General features: G+C 42.5%; 1 protein-coding gene across 2 annotated transcripts; it reads left to right on the forward strand.

Moving 5' to 3' along the window:
- Positions 1–950: 950 nt before the first annotated feature.
- Positions 951–21,384, forward strand: EDRF1 (erythroid differentiation regulatory factor 1). Of its 2 annotated transcripts, XM_039731456.1 has the most exons (25): positions 951–1,114; positions 2,236–2,444; positions 3,824–3,890; positions 5,003–5,128; positions 5,615–5,739; positions 6,080–6,239; positions 7,481–7,582; positions 7,850–7,971; positions 8,662–8,773; positions 9,450–9,597; positions 9,672–9,780; positions 10,086–10,197; positions 11,108–11,368; positions 11,667–11,738; positions 11,852–12,002; positions 13,810–13,998; positions 15,048–15,248; positions 15,590–15,808; positions 16,127–16,350; positions 16,673–16,831; positions 17,211–17,360; positions 17,584–17,737; positions 18,000–18,115; positions 18,693–18,856; positions 20,582–21,384. In XM_039731456.1, the coding sequence occupies exons 1-25, from the start codon at positions 1,049–1,051 to the stop codon at positions 20,748–20,750; spliced, it is 3,687 nt and encodes a 1,228-aa protein (XP_039587390.1). In that variant the 5' UTR covers positions 951–1,048; the 3' UTR covers positions 20,751–21,384. The 2 variants fall into 2 exon arrangements, with proteins under 2 accessions (XP_039587390.1, XP_039587391.1); XM_039731457.1 differs by lacking the exon at positions 7,481–7,582.
- Positions 21,385–21,572: the final 188 nt, after the last annotated feature.

The following is a 21,572-nucleotide window of genomic DNA, read 5'->3' on the forward strand; positions in this document are numbered from 1 at the left end:
GCCAGGCTGGACATTGGGGCTGGGAGCAGCTGGGACAGGGGAAGGTGTCCCTGCCGTGGCAGGGGTGGCACTCGATGATCTTTAAATTCCCTTCCAGCCCAAACCATTCTGTGATTCCATGATCTATATCTATCTCTCTGTGTGTACATATCTATTAAAAGATACATGTGGCTATAGATATAGATGTCATCTAAGAGGCATTCAGCACATTTGTACTCCCTGACCAGTCATCAAGTGTACTGCCTCTTGTGCTTTAGAGAATGAGGAATACCATCTACATGGAAAATAATAAACATTAAAAATCCCATGGGCACTATTTAGGAATTACTTGCTTACAGAAGCTATTAGTGCTTAGCTTTTGTTGAACTCAGTGTACAGAGGGCAGGACACTGCAGTTTTCAATCCTCTGCCATGCTGAGGTACCCTATTACCAAGTTTTCGCTTGTTTCATTAAATTATGAAAGTCAAAAAAACCTGGAGAAAAGGAGGCTCGGGGGGACCTTCTGGCTCAGCTGTGAATTACCAAGTTTTCGCTTGTTTCATTAAGTTATCCAGGAAAGTCAAAAAACCCTGGAGAAAAGGAGGCTCGGGAGGACCTTCTGGCTCAGCTGTGAATGGCCTCAAACTGTGCCAGGGCAGATCCAGATTGGAGATTTGGGAAAATGTATTCATGGAAAGGGTGGCCAAGAATCGGAAGGGGCTGCCAAGGGAGGTAGTGGAGTCCCATCCCTGGAGGTGCTTAAAGAACGACTGGACGTGACGCTCCGTGCTTTGGTGTAACTGAACAAAGTAGGGATCGCTCACAAATTAGCCATGTATTTTTCCGACCTCAAGGACTCCCTGAGCCCGCTGGCAGCGCCACACCCGCCCCTCACGGCGCGGCCGCCGCCGCCTCCCGCCCCTCACGGCGCCGCCCTCAGCGCCCGCCCTTCCCGCGCCTTCTCGAAAAGTCTCGCGAGAGGCGCCGGATCCCGGCCGGACGCCCCCGGGAAGCGGCTCCGCTCCCGCCGCCCCTTCCCGGTTCCATTCCCGGTTCCATTCCCGGAGCATGGAGGAGCCCTGCGGCGCGGGCGCCGCTGCCCCGCTGAGGGGAGACGCCGAGGAGCCCAAGCAGGTGAGCGGCGCGGAGGGGCGGCCGCGCTCGGTGAGGTGGAGGGGCTGAGGGGGGTCGAGCGGTGCCTACAGAACATCTCCCCGTGGTGTTTTAATTGGAGCGGTGTTTTTGATCCTCTTTCCAGTCTGTCAGGGCCGGAGTGCTGTAGGGAACACGGTAATTATGATTAAGGCGTTAATTGCGAGCCGTGTTGCTGTTGTTATGCCTAAGTGCATTGTATTTACGTAAGTGGTGTCCTGTGGAGCTGTTTTTCCCTCGGCATGTGTTAGTTCAAAGCTCCTCTCGCACGGGTGACAGCTGCGTGTTTGAAAATAAACAGGCAAACACTAAGCTTCTTTAATTTATCATTATTTAATAATAATAAGGTAGAAGCCTGTTTAGCTTTAATGTTGGTGTTAGGGAGCACTTGGTGTTAATAGACACCTACTTTCACAAACTTCAGTGGGAGTCGTTTTAGCCTTTCTGACTGATTTTTGTGACCTTAGTGGCACTTCATTCTCGTACCTCAGTGTGCCCAGGTGGGCAGGAAGGCCACTGTCACCTGCTTGGATCAGCCACGGTGGCCACAGGACCGGGGCAGGGTTTGTCCCTGCTGAGGTCCAGCCTCACTTTCTGGGGCTGTTTTGTCAGGAAAGACACTGAGGGGCTGGAGCGTGTGCAGGGCAGGGAACGGAGCTGGGGAAGGCTCTGGAGCCCCAGGAGGGGCTGAGGGAGCTGGGAAGGGGCTCTCAGGTTGGGCACCAGGAAGAATTCCTTGAGGGAAGGGGTTGTCAAGTGTTGGAACAGGCCCCCCCATCCCTGGAGGTGTCCAAGGAAAGACTGGATGTGTTCCTCAGATCTCTGGTCTGGGTGACAGTGTGGTGATCCATCACAGATAGGATTTGATAATCCTGGAGGTCTTTTCCAACCTCAATGTTTCTGTGATAATTCCTAAAGTGAAGCTTATGCTTGACATTAATTGGAATTGGGATAACTGGAAAACTGTGTGTGCTGAGGAAAGGTAAGTGAATATAGAACTGGATTTTGCTCACTTAGCCTTAAAAATAACTTATCACATAACAAGCCTGGTAGTTTTAATTGCCAGCACTTAAGCAGAAGGCTGATTTCTCTCTGGAAACCAGGGCTCGGTGCTGTTCCTCGGAGGCAGCGAGGTGAAGAGCTGTGCTGTGGTGAAATACTCCTCAGCCCCTCCTCAGGCAGCCTTTGCCCGTCTGCAGGAGAAAACAGACCTGAAGCTGCCTCCTGCCAACTGGCTACGGGAGAGTGCCAAGCTGGGACCAGCAGGGACAACCATTCTGGGCAACAGCAAGAAAAGTAAACCCTTCTCAAGGTAAATGACAGCAGCCCCTATTTTTTTCCAGGCCTTTAAAAGCAATTCTGATTGTGAACTTGGATCCTATGTAATTTAAAGTAAAAAGTACAGGTTTTACCATAGCAACTACATATGGCTTTATTTTAAGCATTCTCCCTCTGCTTTTTCATTTTGAGTTGTTGCCTCTATGGTCTTGTCTCATTAGTAAATGTTTGATGATGGTGATTATTTCTATAACATACAGAGATGGTTTTGTTTATTTGTTCACGTGCCTGTTGACACCTTGCCTCAGAGAGTCAAACTGACTTCTTGTTCTTGCCTGGTTGGCCCAAATCAAACTGGACTGGTTCAGCCAGCCCTTCTGCCTTTGATAACAGGTGAAATGGAACATGTGGTTGCTTCCCCTTGGAAACCAATTTACAGCTCTCTGGATCTTTAGAAACTGGACCTGACTAATGGCAAATGAAATTTCGTATTTAATCAGGATTTCATATTTCTGTCACACTATAGGTGAAATGAGGGGCACACCCAGAAGCAGTGTTACCTTTGTGTGGGTGTTTGCTGAATTGTTGAATGAGTTCAGAGTGTTCATAAACAGCAGGCTCAAGTCCTGTGCTGAGCAAGCAAATTCACACCAAGTCAGCCAGTCAGTAAAATTGAACAGTTTGTTCAAGGTCTGTTTACATCCTCATCATCTCTTTTAGGAGCTGTACTTTTCAGAGCAGACTAACATGTTCTTCAGGGCTTTATCAATTTTTCATGTTTATTTTAGATACTATGATTGTGTCTGGCAGTTCAATCTCTTTCTCTAGTGTCAGTATTAAAAAGCTGATAACAAAAGTATAGCTTGCACATCATGTATGTTTTGGATTTTAGTAGTATCTGGATTTGTGTTAAAGAATGATCTGTACATTGAAATATTCCAGCTTAAGTACCTTGTAATTTCCTTAACAAGGGTGGAGGAAAGAGACAATGTGTCTGTTACAACATGTAGGGCAGTTCTGGAAAATGTGAATAAGAGGTAAAATTCAATTAGAACTACTAAAATTAAAGTCTTTAATATACTTAATGCCTTAAAGAGAAACTCCTTGAAGAACTCTTCTTATTTTCAGTGTTAAAAGAATCCTTCATGTTCTCTGATTTTTCTTGATTTCCACAAAACTTGAAGTGTTCTAAATGTCCTGAAATTAGATCTAAGCACTTTCAAAGACATATTTGAAAAACTTGCAGAATATGAAGATGAAATCTTCACTTTGTTAATTTTAGGTCTTATTACACTAGGGGATGTTTAGCTGGGTATTTTTTTTTTTTTACGAAGCCATTCAAAGATATAATGACTATAAAAGCCAGGTCTGTAATGTCACACTGGAACTGTCTTGTAATGTTTTTTTTAATAGCTTTGGGATGGCCTATGACTTCATTGACTCCGTTGGAAATGATGTGGATGTTGTATCTGATTCAGAGGTATGGACACATCTTAAATTCTCTCATTCAAATTCTTATATTGCATAAACCTTTAAGATGCTGTCATGGTATCTGGAAAGATCCCTTAGTGAATCACAGATCACCAAGTAAGGGAGTTGTGAATACTGAATAAGAAATGTGGAGAGAAAAATCATATTTCCTCTGGAATTCTACAAATAATTTACAGCTGAGGTGTGCAGTTTAATGAATGCAGCACATCAGTCTTGCAAGGTAGTTGTTTTGTGTGTTTGAAGTCAGTTATTTTGATGCAAACTGTTGCTCTCGAGATGGTTTACTTCTATTCTTATCTGGAAGAGAGAGCTGCCCTTCAACTTTTTCTTTCCTTTGTTTTTTGTCAGCTCTTTCGGTGCTGGTACTATCTGTAGAATTCAGATGAAGCTACTCAGAAGAGGAAGCATGCTCATGCTAATATTTGTCAGATTTGTATTCAGATTTAGATCTCTGTCTGGATTGCTTTGGACACCTGGCAAAGAATTGATATTCATGCTGTGAAAATAAAGGTTCACAGTCCAAATCATCCCCTTGGATATTTTTGTCATTTTTGTTGGTACCTGGTCATGGTGATCAAATCAGAGAATGTGTTTAAGCCATGTGTGCTGTTCTCCTGATGATTTGGTCTCTTTATGACTGTCATTTGTGTTCTCTGCCCTCAGCAAATGCATTTTCTTGTGGAATGGTTTTCAAATCCCTGGCACTGTCAGGTTTTATTGACCATGTGGGCTGGGGTGGCATTAATTTTCTTCCCAGTGGCTGGAAAGGGACTGCTTTGGGATTGTCCTGAGCACAACTTGATAATACAGAGATGTTTTTGTTGTTGCTGAGCAGGCCTTGCACAGAGCCAAGGATTTTCCTGTTTCTCATCCAGTCCTGCTGGCAGGGGTGTGGGAGTGCATGGAAAACTGGGAACAGACACAGCCAGGAGAGGGGACTCTGACTGACCAAAGGGGGAAGAAGAAGGAAGGAGGGGGATGTTTGAGTGGTGGAGTTTTCCCAAATCACTTACACATGATGGAGCCTTAGTTTCCTGACAGTTGTTTTCCATGCAGCATAGTTATATTAAATACTTTCTCTTTTCACTTTCCTTCTGCAAGAACATCAAAAAACTGCTGAAGATCCCTTACAGCAAATCCCATGTGAGCATGGCAGTGCACAGAATTGGGAGAACACTCCTGCTGGATGAGTTGGATATCCAGGAACTCTTCATGAGATCGTCTCAGGTGAGCCACTTGATTCTTGGTAACTGTGGCACGTGGGCAAAATGCATTATTTCAGGAATGGAGTAGCAAAAAAAAGTCTGAAAATCCCTAAAAATCATATGTGGGTGCCAAGGGTGTTCTGTTCTGCAGCAATTTACCCACAAACTACACTGATGTCCTGTGTTTATGGCATTGTAGTGTTAATATTTATCTCACTTTTGTGTCATTACTTCAGTGTTGCTATACCATTTGATTTATTTTATAAGCAATATGTATTTCTTACTATGTAGCCTCTTATCTATCTGATTTCCTAGTTAAGTCAAATTATCAGTAGGAACGTAACTTTCCTAGAAGCTATAGTTTCAATAAATGACCAATTCAGGACTTCAGCTCTGAAGTTTTTTTCTTGGTTTCTTCTTGGGGAGGAGTATTTGTGAGTTTATTAGGTACTTGGTTTACTTTGCAGATGCTTCTTGACATTATTTTCATATTTCTTCTGTTGCCTAGACAGGAGACTGGACATGGCTGAAAGAGTTTTATCAAAGGCTGATAGATCAGAAATGGCAAAGAAAAAAGAAGAGTAAAGAACATTGGTACCAGAAGGCAATACTTTCTAAGTTTTTGTATTACAGGTAACCTTTTGTCTGCATGAAACTTGCATTCTGCACTTCTGTTTGGTTTTTGGTCTTGGAGTAAATGTTAAAATTCCATTATGCTCTGACTTATTTACTGCTTCTTCTTTAAACAGAGGGAATTGAGGGGTGAGGTCAGGAAATAGCATGAAAATGTTTTCACAGAAATGGAAGTATTTTATTTTAAAATTGAAATACTGAAGAATAAAATAAACAGCGTGACTTAATTAACTGCATATCAGCCAAGTCATTTGTTGGCAAGGGTGCATCAAACATAACAACTCTAAAAATGGATCTGTTTGCATCTTGTCAGCTGAACTTGTAAATGTTTCCTTGTCAGCATTAATGGAGATGGAGCTGCTCAGCCTGTTCCTTCCACTTCCAAGCAGCACCAGGAGGGTCCTGTTGCAGGTGAGAGTGATGAAGCAGGAAGGGCCTCCTGGCCAGCTCCTTTTGAAATGCCTTCCTCGCTATCTGAAGATCCAGGTGCCTCTAACCAGGTTGGTATGAAGAATGTTTTACGTGGCACCACAGAGTTTGTACAGCCACAGATGGGGAAAGGTTCTCAGAAGTGCTGCTGCAGCTCCCTGTGCTGAAAGAGCTGAGCTAAGGCATGAGGAGAACTTGGCAGGAGGTGCAGTTCCAGATTTGCCAGTGATTCAGAGCTCCAAAATGCAGATATTTGTTCTGTCACTGTAATGCTGAATTGCTATTTATCCCAGCATCTTTGAGAAACAAAGCCTTTGGCTAAGAGTATTCATCAGTGCCTTTACCTAAAAGTAGGAAAATGCTCATAATCAGAAGATGTGTTTGGAAGCTTAAGGTTCTGGACTTTCTTTTTAAATCTTCCATTAAAATCCATCTTCTGGTGGCCCTGAATTTGTTAGGTGAAGAGGAAAATGAAAATTTCTGAAAAGGGAAAACAGTTAAGCAGTACTTAAAAATACTTGCCATGAGATTACACAAGTGGAAGGGGAGATGTTTACAGCAATTATGCAACAAGCTATGATTAGTATCAGGCCCTAATTCAGGGTTTCTATTCTGGCTAAACTTATTTATGAAAACTGTTAATTCCTGTGGTTTTTGTGAGTGATATGAAACAGAATTGATTAAATTTTGGAGAGGTTGAAAGGTCTGCTGTCTTCAGTCTGCATTAATATAATAATGATGCTACAATTGTGCTTGCACAGTGTTACCAACTGATCTGCCAAATTTAGGGAGTTTCTAACCTCCATTGGCCATAAAATTATAACTGCATGTGTTGTGTGAAATGGAGAAATGCTTCAGTGCTTGAAAGCTTTTAGGAAATGGACTCCTCCTCTCTTCCACCCTCCTTAGGAGCCATTGCTCCATTCAGCAGACTTTTTATCATAAAGAAGGTGTTGGGCATTTGCACAGTGCCATTGTCTTTAGTTCATAAATAATCCAGCAGGATAGAGGTTTTGCTTCTGGACACTGGTAATCTGGTGTTGGCCCTGGGTTAATAAGGAGCTCCTGTAAATTCTTCCTGGTTTCTTCCCAGAGCCTCTGAGAATATTACAAAACCCTACATTTTGGCACTAACTGTAGAAAAGAAGCATTCTAGTCACTGCCTAGAGGCTTTTTGCAGTTTTATGCAGATTTATTTAAAGATGTTGGAGGTAAATTTTTTTCCCTTACATGCTTTTGTTGTTCATATCTTTTTAAATGGCTGACTTGACCTCAGCAGCAGAATCACTCGTTATCCTTGTGCTCTCCACAGGGAAATGTGCCTCTTGAACCCTCATATCTAGTGGGGCACGTGGCCTCAGCCCCCAGAGAACAAAACCTGACTCCTTTGTTCAATGACGGGGAGAACAGTCAGGTATGCTTTATGTGAGAGCTGAACCCCCCAGGTTAAACCAGCGCCTCCAAACCAGGCCTAAACTGGAGCCAAGGCCAAACCTCATCCCTGTAGAAGTAGCTTTTGTGGCATCTGCACTTTTAAGTTCCCGTGAACGCGCTGGGTTTGTCACGTGCTGGCTTTTATTTGCTGCTTTGGCTTCTTGCTGTCTCATAATTCCACAGAATGTCATGGAGAACAAGTGTTATGCCACCGGTTTACTGGCCAATTCTGTTTTCTCTTAACAAGGGACTTAAAAATGACTTTGTTCGTAATATCCTGTGGACCTTTGAAGATATCCACATGCTGGTGGGATCAAACATGCCAATATTTGGAGGTGGGAGATACCCTGCTGTGAGCCTGCGTCTCAGGTGAGCTCAGAAGTTCATAGATATTATTTATACCAGCCTTGATTGATTTGTTACTCTGCTTCCTAGTTAGCAATGTGTATTTTTTGCTATTTTTATAAAAGAGAGCAATAACATTTCTCTTCCTGGGAGTCTGAATTTCAGTAGCTGTTTGTTGAGCATAAGCACTTAAAATGTTACTGAGCAGTGAGACAGAACTATTCCAGTCCTAATTTAATGTCAGTCCCTTCATTACCACTCGTTCTGTTCCTGCCTTTACATAGGCAAACAGTGAGCAAAAACTTGAAGCTGATTTGGTGTATTTGTCATCTTTTTAAGACACGCATAGGAGTTAACAGTACCTTGCTCTGCAAGGAGTGTTGGAAGGTTTGAGAGTAGGTTTGTGCTATAATTAGTTGCAGCTAAAAATGCTTTTCCTTTAGAACTTCTGAAGTACTTATCTTGGTAATAGTGTGATGTCTGAAGCCTGTTAAATGTGGGCAAAAACTCCAGACTGCGGATGGAATGTGAGCATATTCCATTAATCAGCACATCTCTTTTGTTATAACTCATTAATACAACAATTCACAAATAATGGTTTTAGTGTTCATCCACTCTCAGGTGACTTACACCTAAATCCCATTAGTAAACATCCCTAATATTTCCTGAAGGGTAAACAAAGATTTAAGTAACACTAGAAATATTTTATTTTAGGGATAACAACAAGCCAATAAATGTGCTAACAGGGATTGACTATTGGTTGGACAACTTAATATGCAACGTACCAGAGCTTGTGATGTGCTTTCATGTCAATGGAATTGTTCAGGTAAGTCTGGCTCTTGGCATTATGCCTTAAAATAATAATTCATTCTTCATCTTCTAAAACTGCCTCAGTTATCCCAAATCCTTCACACTGTTCTGAGCAAAGATGACAAAAATCCTGTGGTGCAGAATGAAAAGCATCTTGGACAGCTTGCAGCAGTCATCTAAAAATAGTGTGTTCTTTCTTCCCCTCCCTTTCACGCATGCAAGATTCCTTCCCATGGTGTTGGAGTGAAGGCAAAATGAAAAAATGCAACAGCAGAAATCAGTTTCTTGCATCTTGAAATCTGCAGTGTTCCCTTGCCAAGACAGATGCAAGCTTTTGAGTGTTTGTTTCTGCTGTTTTACTGTAGAGCAGCTGTGTTTCTGTTCTACCTGGTAGCCTGGAGTTGTTTCCTAGGCTGACTAGGTTTGGTTGAAGTAGCAGTTGTTGTACCTTCTGCCCCTTATTTTTCCTCATTTGTTCTCCATTCACCATGTTTGTGACAGAAATGGATCCTTCTTAAAGCTTTGTCAAGGTGTAGTTAAGATGTGCTTGCTTAAAGTAAATAATAGAAATTAACTCAATTTATTATAATACCAGACTTTGTTTCTTCTAGCTGTTGATAGAGACACTGCTATATTAATTTTGGTGTCTCAAAACCCTCCTGAGCTTGAGTCTTAATTTCTGTTCTTTGCAGAAATATGAAATGATCAAGACTGAAGATATTCCCAATTTGGAAAACTCCAATTTTTCTACCAAAGTGATAAAAGATATTGCTCAAAATATCTTATCTTTTCTGAAATCAAATTGCACCAAAGAAGGACACACCTATTGGCTGTTTAAAGGTAAGAAGGTTTAGATCAGTTTGAAAAGATTGATGTTCATGTGATGTTGATTAATGAAAGATTTTCCTTTTCAGCAAGTGGGAGTGACATAGTAAAGCTCTACGACCTCACCACACTTTGTGAAGAGACTGAAGACAAATACCAAAACCCTTTCACAATGCCAGTGGCAATTCTGCTGTACAAGTGAGTTTTTATCATTTTTATTGAAGTACTTCATTCTTGGTGCAGTTCTATTCAGAGCACAGAGCAAAAATCATGATCAAATGACAGTCATGTACAAACTATCTAAATCTTAGTCCCACTAGAGCAAAAGAGACTTTTTCTTGTTCACCATTTCTCCATTTAAACTTCTTTGCTGACAGAGTCTTGTAGACTCATTAGAAAGTTTGGAAGATCTACAATTGTAGAATATTGTTTAAAGCTTTTTTTTTCTCTAGCACAAAGCAATTATCCAGGGATTTCACTGTTTTGTTAAACTTTCTTTTTAGAGTTGCTTGCAATATGATGTTGAAGAAAAACCAGAACAAGAAACACTATGGCACAATCAGAACATTGCTCCTGAATTGTCTGAAGTTGTTGGACAATGGCAGACATCCTCAAGTGAGAATTGAAAGTTTTCTTGCACTTTTGTGTAAATATGGTGTAATCTTAATAAACAACAGATGCTGTAATCATAATAAACCTGGTAATAAATAGTATGCTACTTCTTCCTCCCAAAGGAGAGAATTTCAATTTATAAACAAACTTAAAAAACTTTTATTTTTAAATAATCCCCATGCTATTTTTTAAACTAGTATTTTCTGCTGCCCCTCATTGCAGCACAAGTCTTCTGTCCTGATCTAAAAAGGAACTTCTCATTATGTTCAGTCTGTTGTTCTTGCTCCTTTGGGAGCAGATCCTGGATAAAAAGTGTAAAATGTGAATATATGAACATTTTTACTCTGAAAGTGGCTGAAAACTGGACCAGGCCAACCAGAGAAGTTGTAGTCTCCATCATTTCAGATACTCAAAGCCCAGGTGGACACAGTTCTGGGCAACCTGCCTTGAGAACTGGCTTGGGCTAGAGAGACTCTAAATGATTTAAGCTGTTTTCAGCTGAAAATGAATCCCAAAAATGTGATGTGAAAAATCTGAGTCATATTTAGAATGGATTAGAAGAGGAAACTAATAAGAATGTGGATTCTTTCTAGAGTTGTGAAAGGTTTTCAAAATCCCAATGGAATCTCTTCAGGTTTTTTTGGTTTTTTTTTTCCTTGTGTTGTCTCCTGTGATCTGCAGGCTGTCAGAACAGGCAGTACTTGTTCTCTACCAATTGGTTTTTATTCTCTTTTGAACTTGATCAGCTTGGATCCTTTTCCCTTCCAGGGAGTTAGCTCAGGCTGTATTAACACATTATCAACACCTCTTTGCATGTCCTCTGTCCTCCTTATTCTAAGATAATTTATATTCTTTCCTCTCAAAAGAAAAATTTAACTTGAGATTGAATAATTTTTTTCTCTTCTTTGCAAAGATTATTGCTTCAGCAAACTACATGTTATCAGAGCTTTTTCAGCTGGATGAACCTAAAAAAGAAGACAGTGCAGACTTCCCTATAAATGGAAATTCTGATGAAAGTTACAGTGAGGAAGAGGAAGAGATGCCAGACAGTGATGAAAATGGTTCTTACAGCAACAGTTCTGATCCCCCAGATGACAATAAAGCAGTGGCAATCATCAAATCTGTTGGGGAGTTGTCAGTACCAGAAAAGTACAAGTCTGTGCATCGAATACGTGTAAGTGACACTGGGGGTATTTAGGGGTTTTCCTGGATGATTCAGTTCATGGGTGGTGAAATTCAGTTCCCTGCTAGTTTTGCCTTCAGGTTAACTGAAGTGGGCAAGGAAACACTTCATGGGCTGCTCATAAAATCTGAGATGGTTGAATTCCATGGTAAAAGCTTTGTGTAGATTTTTTTTCTTTACCATATCCCACTTTGTCTTGATGTTACCTCTCATTTACATATTGTGACTAGTAATTTTGTATTTCCTGTGTCACCATTTCTTCTGGTCCCTCCCTGGTGCCCCACTGAAGCCCAGCTGTGCTTTCCCTGTCTGCCACGGCACCGAGGAGCGCTGCAGGCTGGTGCTCAACCACGTCCTGGAGGTGAGTTCACTGCCAGCTTCCTGAGGATGCTTCACCTCCCACCCAATTCTTCATCTGCTCTGTTTGCTAAACATTGCTCTCAAGGTGAACAAAATGATTTCTCCCTTTTGTAGGGTTTGAAGTCTGTTGACAGCAGTGTTAAAAAAGAAGGTGACCTTCCTGCAGCTGACCCCAGCACTCCAATCCCGTTGAAATATGAGGATGAATCCACCAGTGGTGGTCCTGAGTCTCTGGAAAAACAGATGGCCTTATTTCTAGACAAAAGTAAGTTGTATTGTTGTGCAAATAAGACCTTTCCAGTGCCAACACAAACTGCTGCTACTTTATTTTGATTGTCAAAACAGTGTGCTTAAATCACTAATTACAGCATTGCCTAAGGAAAAGTGCACTGAAAATTGGAGAACAGTCTGTTCCTTTTTAAATATGAAAAGAGGAGCTCATTTGAGTTATTTTGCATAGCAAAGAATCTTTTATTAGTCAACACATTATTTTACTGGACCCTATTTAGATGTGGCTTTCAGATGACTTCTATAAAGGCTTGGTATTTTGAGGTTTGGTATGTGCAGCACCCTAAGTTTTGTGGGTTGATTTAAAAATAGGCTTAATTTCTTTATGTGTGTGTGGCCTGGATGTTTTCTGGAAGAATTTCTCCCTTCTGGCAGGTTTTGTTCCTACATTAGGCTTGGTGCTTGAATTGCATATAAAATGTTAACTGGGATTTTGTTTTCTTTCTTGTACCTCTACTGTTGTGAAAAGAAGCAGCAAATTAGAAATGTTTTGTTTGCTTAAATGCTCAAACTCCTGGAGTTACAGGACTACAAACAGACTACAGTCTCTTTATTTTATTTTGTTCTGGAGTGATATAAAAAGTTCCAGGAATGGCTTTTTGTTTGAAAGTAGCAGAGTTCTCTGCAGGGCAAGGAGCCCTGTAAGCACAGACCAGGGGAAAAAAAATTGTCTTGCCTATTTTGGCAGTTCTTTATTCTTTCCTTTCTCCTCCCTTCTGCCTTTGAAAAATCTCTGAATAAGAAGCCAGTTCAATTTTGAGTTATTCACACTCACACAGATTCCTGGATCTGTGCTTGAGTCCGTCCCCGAAGCAGCAGCAGAGCTACTTGCTCACTGCTGTGTCCCAGTCCATGGGTTTGTTTGCTGTGATGTGAATTATGGCTTTCCTCTGCCACATCTACATATTTATGTACACATGGAAAGGATAAATGCTGTAAATACTGGGATTTCTAACTTCAAGAGAACTACCTGTGAGTGGATACAGGGTATGTACAGTGTGTGTGTCTTTAGCTGGCTGGGGTGTTACTGTTTTAGATTGGCCTTTGTCCTAGTAGAACATGTACTGCTTAAGAATTTATTATATTTACTTACTATATATTTATATATAAACATTGTAAGATAGTGGATTTACAAGTCAGGCCTTGTAAATTCACCTTACCAAGAGACTCATTTCTGTGTGCAAATGCTGTCAGGGCAAAATTCTGTCCCTTGGTGGGGAGAGGCCTTAAATCAGGATCAGTTTTTTCTGGCTCCATAACCACTGCAGCTTCAAAGAAAAGCTTCATCACTTTATGCAGAGGATATCCTGAAATAAGTGTGAGAGTGCTTGTTTTCCCTTGTAGGAAGGACCAGCTTATCCAGGTTCCTGTGTGCTGGAGGGCAATCCCACACTTGGAAGCTTTCTCAGTGAGACTGTTCATACAGCAACTGAGCATTTATCTTGAGGATGTGGTAGAGAACATGCCAAATTCTGCCTGTGACTTTGTTGTGGTTTTTCTATTGCTCCCTGAGGGAACAGTGTTGGCCTCTGCTCCTGTGTTTCACAAGCTGTCAGAGATCAGAGAGGTCACCTGCACTGTCACTGTCCCACTGCCTTCCAGCATGCTGCTGTTGGGTGCAGTGCAAGGGGAAGTGCCACGTGTTGGCTCTGTTCTGCAGATGAGCTGCAGAGCTCTGCCTGTGCAGGGCTGTGATCAGGCAGTTCCCATCCTGCCTGTTCCTGTCCAGCCTCTGGCACGTGCTAGAGGGGAGAGTCACTGACAAGGTTCTGTTCCTCTCACAGTGGGCTCCTTCCAGAAGGGCAAGCATTCCAGTCAGTCAGGAATGATTCCTGGATCGTGGCAATATAAAATGAAACTCCAGCTCATCCTGAAGTCATCAAGAGCTTATTATGTCCTGTCTGATGCTGCTATGATCCTGCAGAAATACGGGCGAGCGCTGCGCTACATCAAGCTGGCCTTGCAGTGCCATGGTAAGTTCCTTGGATGGATTTGTCACCTGTGCCACTGCCTGGAGAGACCTGTCACCACATCAGACACTGCTGTGCATGATTTTTCCCTGTGGTGTGCAGTGACAAGTCTGACAAGCTTGTGTTTAACTGAAGTCAGTGTCCAGCTCAGTATTCAGGGCAGAAGTCCGTAGTGAGGATAACTTCAGTCACTGATCAATAAAAAGATGATCCCATTTTGACAGGTTGGGAACTTCAGGGCACATTTGGAGCTCCAGAGCAGTTGAATTTGGGAGAGTCTGTCCTGGTGCCAAGGCCAAGACAGTATTCTGTGCTCTAAGATATGCTGCTGCAAGCTGGTGTTTTTTCCCTGGTGGTTCCCATGTTATTTAAACATAGATTTGACTCTGAGAAATACTAAACCTCTTGAGGTTTGAATTGGATGCTCCTCTAAAATAGAATACATCTTGAAGTATTACTGAGGAAAAGGAAAAAAGTAAAATCAGGCTGTTTAGACTGATACTGCCATAATGAGAGTAACTAACTGGGAAATGCCAGTAGCTTAGTGCTAAAGTGCTGCCATTTCCCTGCCATAAGGGAAGGCTCCTGTCTTAGGGCAGGAGGAGGTTTATAAAGCAAACCCACTTGATCTTAGCACAAAGCATCAATAGACCTCTTAATAACTCACAGGACTCTGCAGCTTTCAGTCTTTTATAGACTTGAGAAGCAGCTTTAAACTCTACCTTTTGGAAATTAACTTTTCAGGCTGTATTTCCCTTGAGTTAATCTGCAAAAAGTCCATTTTCTCTTGGTCAAATCTGAGGTTAGCATTTGTAATTACCAGAGTGACTGCTCATCTTGGACACCATAGAGGCTCTTTTTGAACTATCAGCTGTGTAGAGCAACTGACTTTAAAATAGGTTATTTCTTCTAAGGATAACACATTGTCACACTTATTCTCTGCAGACAGGTAACATAAAACCCAATTATCTTGTCAGTCTGTGTCAAGCCTTTTGATGTGTAATTCTTCTCTTTCCCCCTCCCTCATCCACGTTGGTTTTGTTTCCCACCAGATACCTACTGCTGTCTGTGTGGCAGCATGCTGCCCGAGGTGCTGCTGTTCCTGTGTCAGTGCTTAACCCTTTGTGGAGATATCCAGTTAATGCTGGCTCAGAATGCAAACAACAGAGCAGCTTACCTTGAGGAATATAATTACCAGACTAAAGAAGATCAGGAGATATTACACAGCCTTCACAGAGAATCCAGGTGCCAAGGTATGATCCTGACACAGGAGAAGTGCTAGACTTTGGATATGTGACACACATAAATAATCCACTGGGTTTCCTCAAAACCATGCACTGGAGAACTTGTGGCACAGGGATTATTGCACTTCACTTGTGCTTTCTTCAGAGAAGGCTCAGCCTGCCTGTCATACAGAAGGGAGTTGTCAAGATATTGTATGACATGGCCTGAAGCTGTGAAACAACTAAAGGCAGTAACTGTTTCAGTGATAAACAAAATCTACCTGAGTCTTGTACTTTCTCTGGACATTTTCCCCTAGACTTAAATTAGAGAAATACTGTTTGACACCAAGGCTTTGCATTTTGTTTTCCAGTGTTTGCCTGGGCTACAGATTTATCCACAGACTTGGAATACCAGCTTTCTGTCAGCTGTAAATGCTATGAAGCAGCTTATGAAATCCTACTCTTCAGTAACTTAAAAAGCCAAAACCCAGAGCAGCACATCCAGGTGCTCAAGAGGATGGGCAATATCAGGAATGAGATTGGAGTGTTCTACATGAACCAGGCAGCTGCAGTGCAGACTGAGAGAGTGGGCAAGTATCCTTTTTCTATTCCTGACCATTTCATGGAGCTACAGCAGTGATCAAGTTCACTACTTGTATGAAAAATCTATTTCTGTTTATAAAGAGGACATTTAAATGACTTTGTAGTTTTTCAATGTCCATTGTGATTATTTGTTTACAGTAGATCACAGTGGCTTGTAAACTGTAGTTAATTGAGCCTAAACTGATTAATGGAGTATACAGTTTGGAAAAATTCCTCCAAAATGTGTAGAATGATCTCAAAAATCCATCAGGGAAAACTTCAAACTCTGAGGAATTTGAGTCTCTAAGTCTTGTGCTTCACCCTAGTGAGTAAAAACGTCTCAACGACAGAGCAGCAGCTCTGGAAGAAAAGTTTCTCCTGCTTTGAAGAAGGAATTCAGAATTTTGAGTCCATTGATGATGCCACCAATGCTGCCCTTCTGCTGTGCAACACGGGGAGGCTGATGAGGATCTGTGCCCAGGCCCACTGTGCAGCTGAAGGGGACTTCAAAAGGGAGTTTTCCCCAGAAGAGGCCCTTTATTACAATAAGGTAACCCCAAACACCAAAATGACTTCTACTGTGAGGTATTTGTGAATATTTTGGTAAATATGTTTAAATTTGGGTGGAATAATCTGGGATGGCTGTCCTGCCTCCATACTACCCTAATCCGTGCTGTCAGGACATTGGTGGTGTTGTTGAACACAATGCAGTGTCACACACAAGGGAGAAGAATTGCATGGTCAGAATTAAAGTGATTATCAGATGGCAAATACTGAAGAGGGCTCAGGGAGATATTTTGACTAAAGGGAAGTTGTTTTGTAGCTGTTAGAAATGCAGGCAGTAACTGTGTGCATGATTTTGTCATTTGTAGGCTATTGACTACTACCTGAAGGCACTGAGGTCTCTGGGGAAGAGGGATGTGCATCCAGCTGTTTGGGATTCTGTGAACTGGGAGCTGTCTACAACGTATTTCACCATGGCAACTCTGCAGCAGGATTATGCTCCCTTATCCAGAAAGGCTCAGGAGCAGGTAACAGAGGGCATTCATTGTGTCTGAAAAAATGCATTGTTGGCATCCTGGAAAACTGAACAGGGAGCAAAATTGGTACTGCAATTGTACAATCATAAAGTGGTTTGGGTTGGAAAAAAAAACGTAAAACCTTCCACTATCCCAGTGTGCTCCAGGCCCCATCCAGCCTGACCTTGGGCACTGCCAGGGATCCAGGGGCAGCCACAGCTGCTCTGGGCACCCTGTGCCAGGGCCTGCCCACCCTCACAGGGAACAATTCCTTCCCAATATCTACTCTAAATCTTCCTTCTTTCAGCTTAAGGCTGTTTCCCCTTTGTCCTACACTACATGCCCTTCTTCAGGGATGTTTTCCTGACATTTGTATTTATTTGTGTTGTAGATAGAGAAGGAAGTCAGTGAAGCCATGATGAAGTCCTTGAAGTACTGTGATGTTGATACAGTGTCTGAACGACAGCCCCTGTGCCAGTACCGAGCTGCCACCATCCACCACAGGCTGGCTTCCATGTACCACAGCTGCCTCAGGAACCAGGTATTGCCCCAGGCTCTTTGGATTTCTGAACTCCATCTTTAACATGTTCAGTATGTGTGGAGCTGATATTTATTTTCTACCTGTAGCTGGGATATATTTATTTCAATTACTTAACCAAAGAAACGCGTGCTGCTTCCCAACCCTCTCCAAGTGAGCCTTTGCAGTGGCTCCTGATGAACATGCAGAGAGGGGGGATTCACTGTGTGCCCTCCTGTGAGTGCAGGTTGGTGATGAGCACCTGAGGAAGCAGCACCGTGTCCTCGCTGAGCTGCACTACAGCAAAGCAGTGCGGCTCTTCCAGCTCCTGAAGGATGCCCCCTGCGAGTTCCTGCGTGTGCAGCTGGAGAGAGTGGCCTTTGCAGAGTTCCAGATGGCCAGTAAGTGCAGCTCTGGCTTTAAACAGCTTTCCAAACCACCACTGCCTACTTGGTTTCATTTTTAGATAACTAAATTTATATGAGAGCAGGAGCGATCTGCTGCTCAGAATGGAATTTTCCTCAAGAGAGGAGACAAGGCACTTTTATCTTGCTGCTTTTCAGCTGGCTAGGGCAGTAAGGGCTTTCTTCCTAACTCCTGAAGTTTTTGGATGGAAGAGAAATACAGTCTGTAACATTAGCCTTTTGTACTTAATTTTTTTAGGTCAGAACAGCAGTGCTGGGAAATTGAAGACTCTGTCTGGGGCCCTTGATATAATGACCAAAACCAAGGGTGCATTTCAGCTCATCAGGAAGGAGCTTGTGGCAGAAACTGAACAGGTAAAGGAACTTCAAGTGGTGTGATACCTGCCCCCTTCCAGCTTATGCCTTCACAAATGAAGGGGCATTTGGCAGTTAAAATATTCCTTGGTTACTTCTCCATAGAGCCAGTGGCTCAAAGAGTGTGGACAGAGTTAGTTGTATTGCAGCTCTCCCTTAACCTGGAAGTGGATAAAAAAAAACTCCTCTAGAACATGATCCAAAGATGGATTAAAACATATTTCTGTACAAATGTGGTCTGACTCTGAATGAATTTCTTTTTGTGCAGCTCTGCTATCCCTTAAAAGTCTTCTCTAAGAACTTCAGAATCTGTGTATAATACAAGAAGTTCTCTGTCTCTGGTATATTTAATATTTAAATATTAAACATGCAGGGCTGTCTGTAGCCAGTGTGAATTATGTTCCTGGTGCCTCAGTCACTAATTACTTGCAGGAGTGCTGACGTGTGTGTCCCTTGCTGGCAGTTTGGGTAACACATCAAAAAGTCAGCTCACCTGCAAGAGGGTTTTTTTAAACCATTCCCTGTATTTAAGAGGTGGAATTCAGTGGAATTATTTTGGGTTGTTTGTCTCCTGTAGATCAGCAAGGATAAAAGTCCTGCTGAGAGCGTGTCAGTGAACGATTCCTCTGCAGGCCTTAATAAAGAGGAAGTCTTGAAACTGCTTGGGATTTTTGAGTCCAGGATGTCCTTCCTTCTCCTCCAATCCATTAAATTGTTAACTTCAAGCAAAAAAAAGATTGGGTAAGTTGAAACTTGGTGTCCTTTATCCTGACTGGAGTGAGATTGGTGTGTGACTGAGCAGAGTTTCTGGGGGAGAAGCTCCTGGGTGCTGCTGGTCTCTTGATGCATCTTGCTGATAAAATGTCACTGGAGTTTGGCAAGCAGAGCACTTGAGAAGAAATTCAGGCACATCAGTAATGCAGCAAAGAGAGGGATGGATATGGGGAGGTGTGCACTGGTGTCAGAGAATTTATTAACTCCTAATGGAGTCTTCTGTCCTGCTGCTGGCATTCAGGACAAACCTGACTTCTTTTTGTGCTGACTTTGAAGAGATGTTGAGATTTGGTGTGGCAGCAAATTCCTTCCCCCACTCCTTCTGTTGATTCGATCTGAATGTGTGTGGTGTTCTTCTGGGACCCAGAAAATACCTTTTACTCCCCCTGCAGCAAGTGTGTGACTGCAGGAGCTGCTCCTAATGTTACATAAAGTGCAGTTCTGAAAATGTGGCAATAGGTTTAGAGGATTCTTTTAGGCTTGGAAGTTGGGTTAATAGTTTTGGGGATTGAAGCACTGCTGATGGAAGAGCTGTTTTGCCAAAAGTAAACTCTGAAATGAGTTCATTGTGCCCAAGAAGTTGTCTGCTGATATTAGGAGACTGGTAAATAAAAAACATGAGAAGAGAACACAGCCTTGGGTGCCTTTTTGCTGTTTTTCAGGCAATGTTAGGAGCTTTCACCTCCTAAAAAAGAGCTTCCACAAGGTGGCAGTCTGGATATGTGAAATACAGAGGATTTTTACAGGATAATTTATGTTACCAAGCAGATGTCACAGCTAACTGAGTAAATGGGTTTAGTTCTGTTGTCTCATAACATGAGCAACTCCTCATTTTTTGTTTTGGAGGGTTTTAACCTCCACATTTACCTTGGCATCATCCTGAGGTTTTGCACTGAAGATTCCACACAGGGGAACCTGTTACAGTTTGAATGCTGTGCAAGGGGACTCTTAAATAAATCTCCTCAGCTCCTTGAAACTTTGAGGCCAAGCTTGAAGCTACCTTTGATTTAACCCTTCTTGTGCCTTCTGTATATCCTGTGTGCATTTCCACCTTTCTGCTCTGCAGAGGGGAAGTTCTGCCTTCTGCCTTGATAATGGGGTGAAAAGGGGGGAAATTTGAGCTCAAATGCTGCTTCAGGGACTCAGGTGCTCTTTGGAAAAAAACCAGTAAAACATGCCATAAAATTAGTGTTTGATAGCCAAACTTGCAGCCTGGCAGTCAAAATGGATGAAATCAGTTTTACCCTCCCAAAGTGGAGTCATGAGCAGAACTTGGCTGTGCAAATTGGAGGGGAAAAGTAATTGAAAGTAATACTTTGTTCTGGGAATACTTGTAACTTATCCCAGAAATACTTTGCATTTCAGTGGCTTTTTATTGACTACCTGTTCTGTTTAATAAATGAACCTGATTCCTGCCAAGCGTGTGATGAATTTAATTTGCTTCAACATTTCTCAGTCATTCCTGAAGCACTTGCAATTAACCTGACTGCTGCTTGTACACTTTATATTCTATTATATTTATATTTTATGTTCCTGCCTGCATTATAAACAGAATGCTGTGACTGCAGTGCAGGGAATGGTGGGAGCTGAGGATATCCCCAGGGACACTCACCAGCATTATTGAATAATGCTCTTGAGCAGCCCGCAGAGCTGTGGTCAGTAACGAGCTGTGCCTCTCTGCTCTCTCTGCAGGGGCAGCAGCGAGGAGGAAGCAGCTCTGAGAACAAACAAGCAGGTTTACTCCCTGCTGCTCCGGGCCTCTGCCAACAAGGGGCCGTCGCTGCTGGAGCGCACGGAGCTGCTGCTGAGCCTGCTGGAGCAGCTGGGCCCGCGGAGCGAGGGCAGCCCCGGCGCGCACTGAGGGCAGCCTGCAGGCTGCAGCACCAGTGCCTTGCTGGGAGCACTGCGTGTTCCCAGGGCTGTTTGTGGGTGTTGGGGTGAGCTCTCAGCACTGTTGTTCCCTTGGAACCTGGGAAAGCACGGGCATTCCTTTTTGTCGCCACAGAGCTCGCCGTGTTCGGCTCGCAGCGTTTCTTTGTTTGAAATGCCAGCTTGGAGTTCTGGAGATGAAAATGTAACTTTTGCACCGTGGGGAAATTCCTGGTTTTTTCTCTTGCAGTGAAATCCGTGTTTTGCATAAAGTGTAACCTCACAGCTGCTCTGGTTTGGTATTTATTGAAATGTGTTTTGTAAGCAGGGCTGCACTGGAACGCTTCCACTGCTAAAGGCAGCCCAAGCTGTACCAGGAGATTTCTGTGGATATGTGGATGCACTTCTTAATCCCAGGGAGGATCCTGCACAAAAACATGTGCCTTTCTAGCTTTGATGTGACTCTTGAAGTTTATCAGCCATCTCTGGGATTTTGTTTTGGAAAGTGAATGGTTTCAGCTATGTTGGAATTGATCAAGAATAGTATTATCTTTTTCAGACTTGAAACTGTGAATAAATGAGAGGATATTTTTAAATAAAAATTTATTTATTAAATATAAACATCAGTCTGCCTCGTTTTTCTTGGTTATGACCCTCCTCAGAGCTGCAAACTTTAATTCAACAGAATTAAAACTATTTGAAAGACAAATTTTAATTTTTTTTCCAAAAGATCTGTAAACTCCAATCAAACAGTGAGTGGGGTCTTACCTCAACATGTGAGGACTCTGGGTTTTTTTGCTAATATGTATTATTT

The sequence above is a fragment of the Passer montanus genome, unplaced genomic scaffold (genome assembly GCF_014805655.1).
Source record: "Passer montanus isolate IOZ18808 unplaced genomic scaffold, ASM1480565v1 scaffold77, whole genome shotgun sequence".
In the NCBI taxonomy this organism is placed as follows: domain Eukaryota; kingdom Metazoa; phylum Chordata; class Aves; order Passeriformes; family Passeridae; genus Passer; species Passer montanus.

Coding starts and splice junctions, on each gene's coding strand:
- EDRF1 (XM_039731456.1), top strand. CDS start 1,049: ATGGAGGAGCCCTGCGGCGCGGGCGCCGCTGCCCCGCTGAGGGGAGAC. Junction 9,781..10,085: donor GTGGCAATTCTGCTGTACAA/GTGAGTTTTTAT, acceptor CTTTCTTTTTAG/AGTTGCTTGCAATATGATGT. Junction 15,249..15,589: donor CAGAGAATCCAGGTGCCAAG/GTATGATCCTGA, acceptor TTTGTTTTCCAG/TGTTTGCCTGGGCTACAGAT.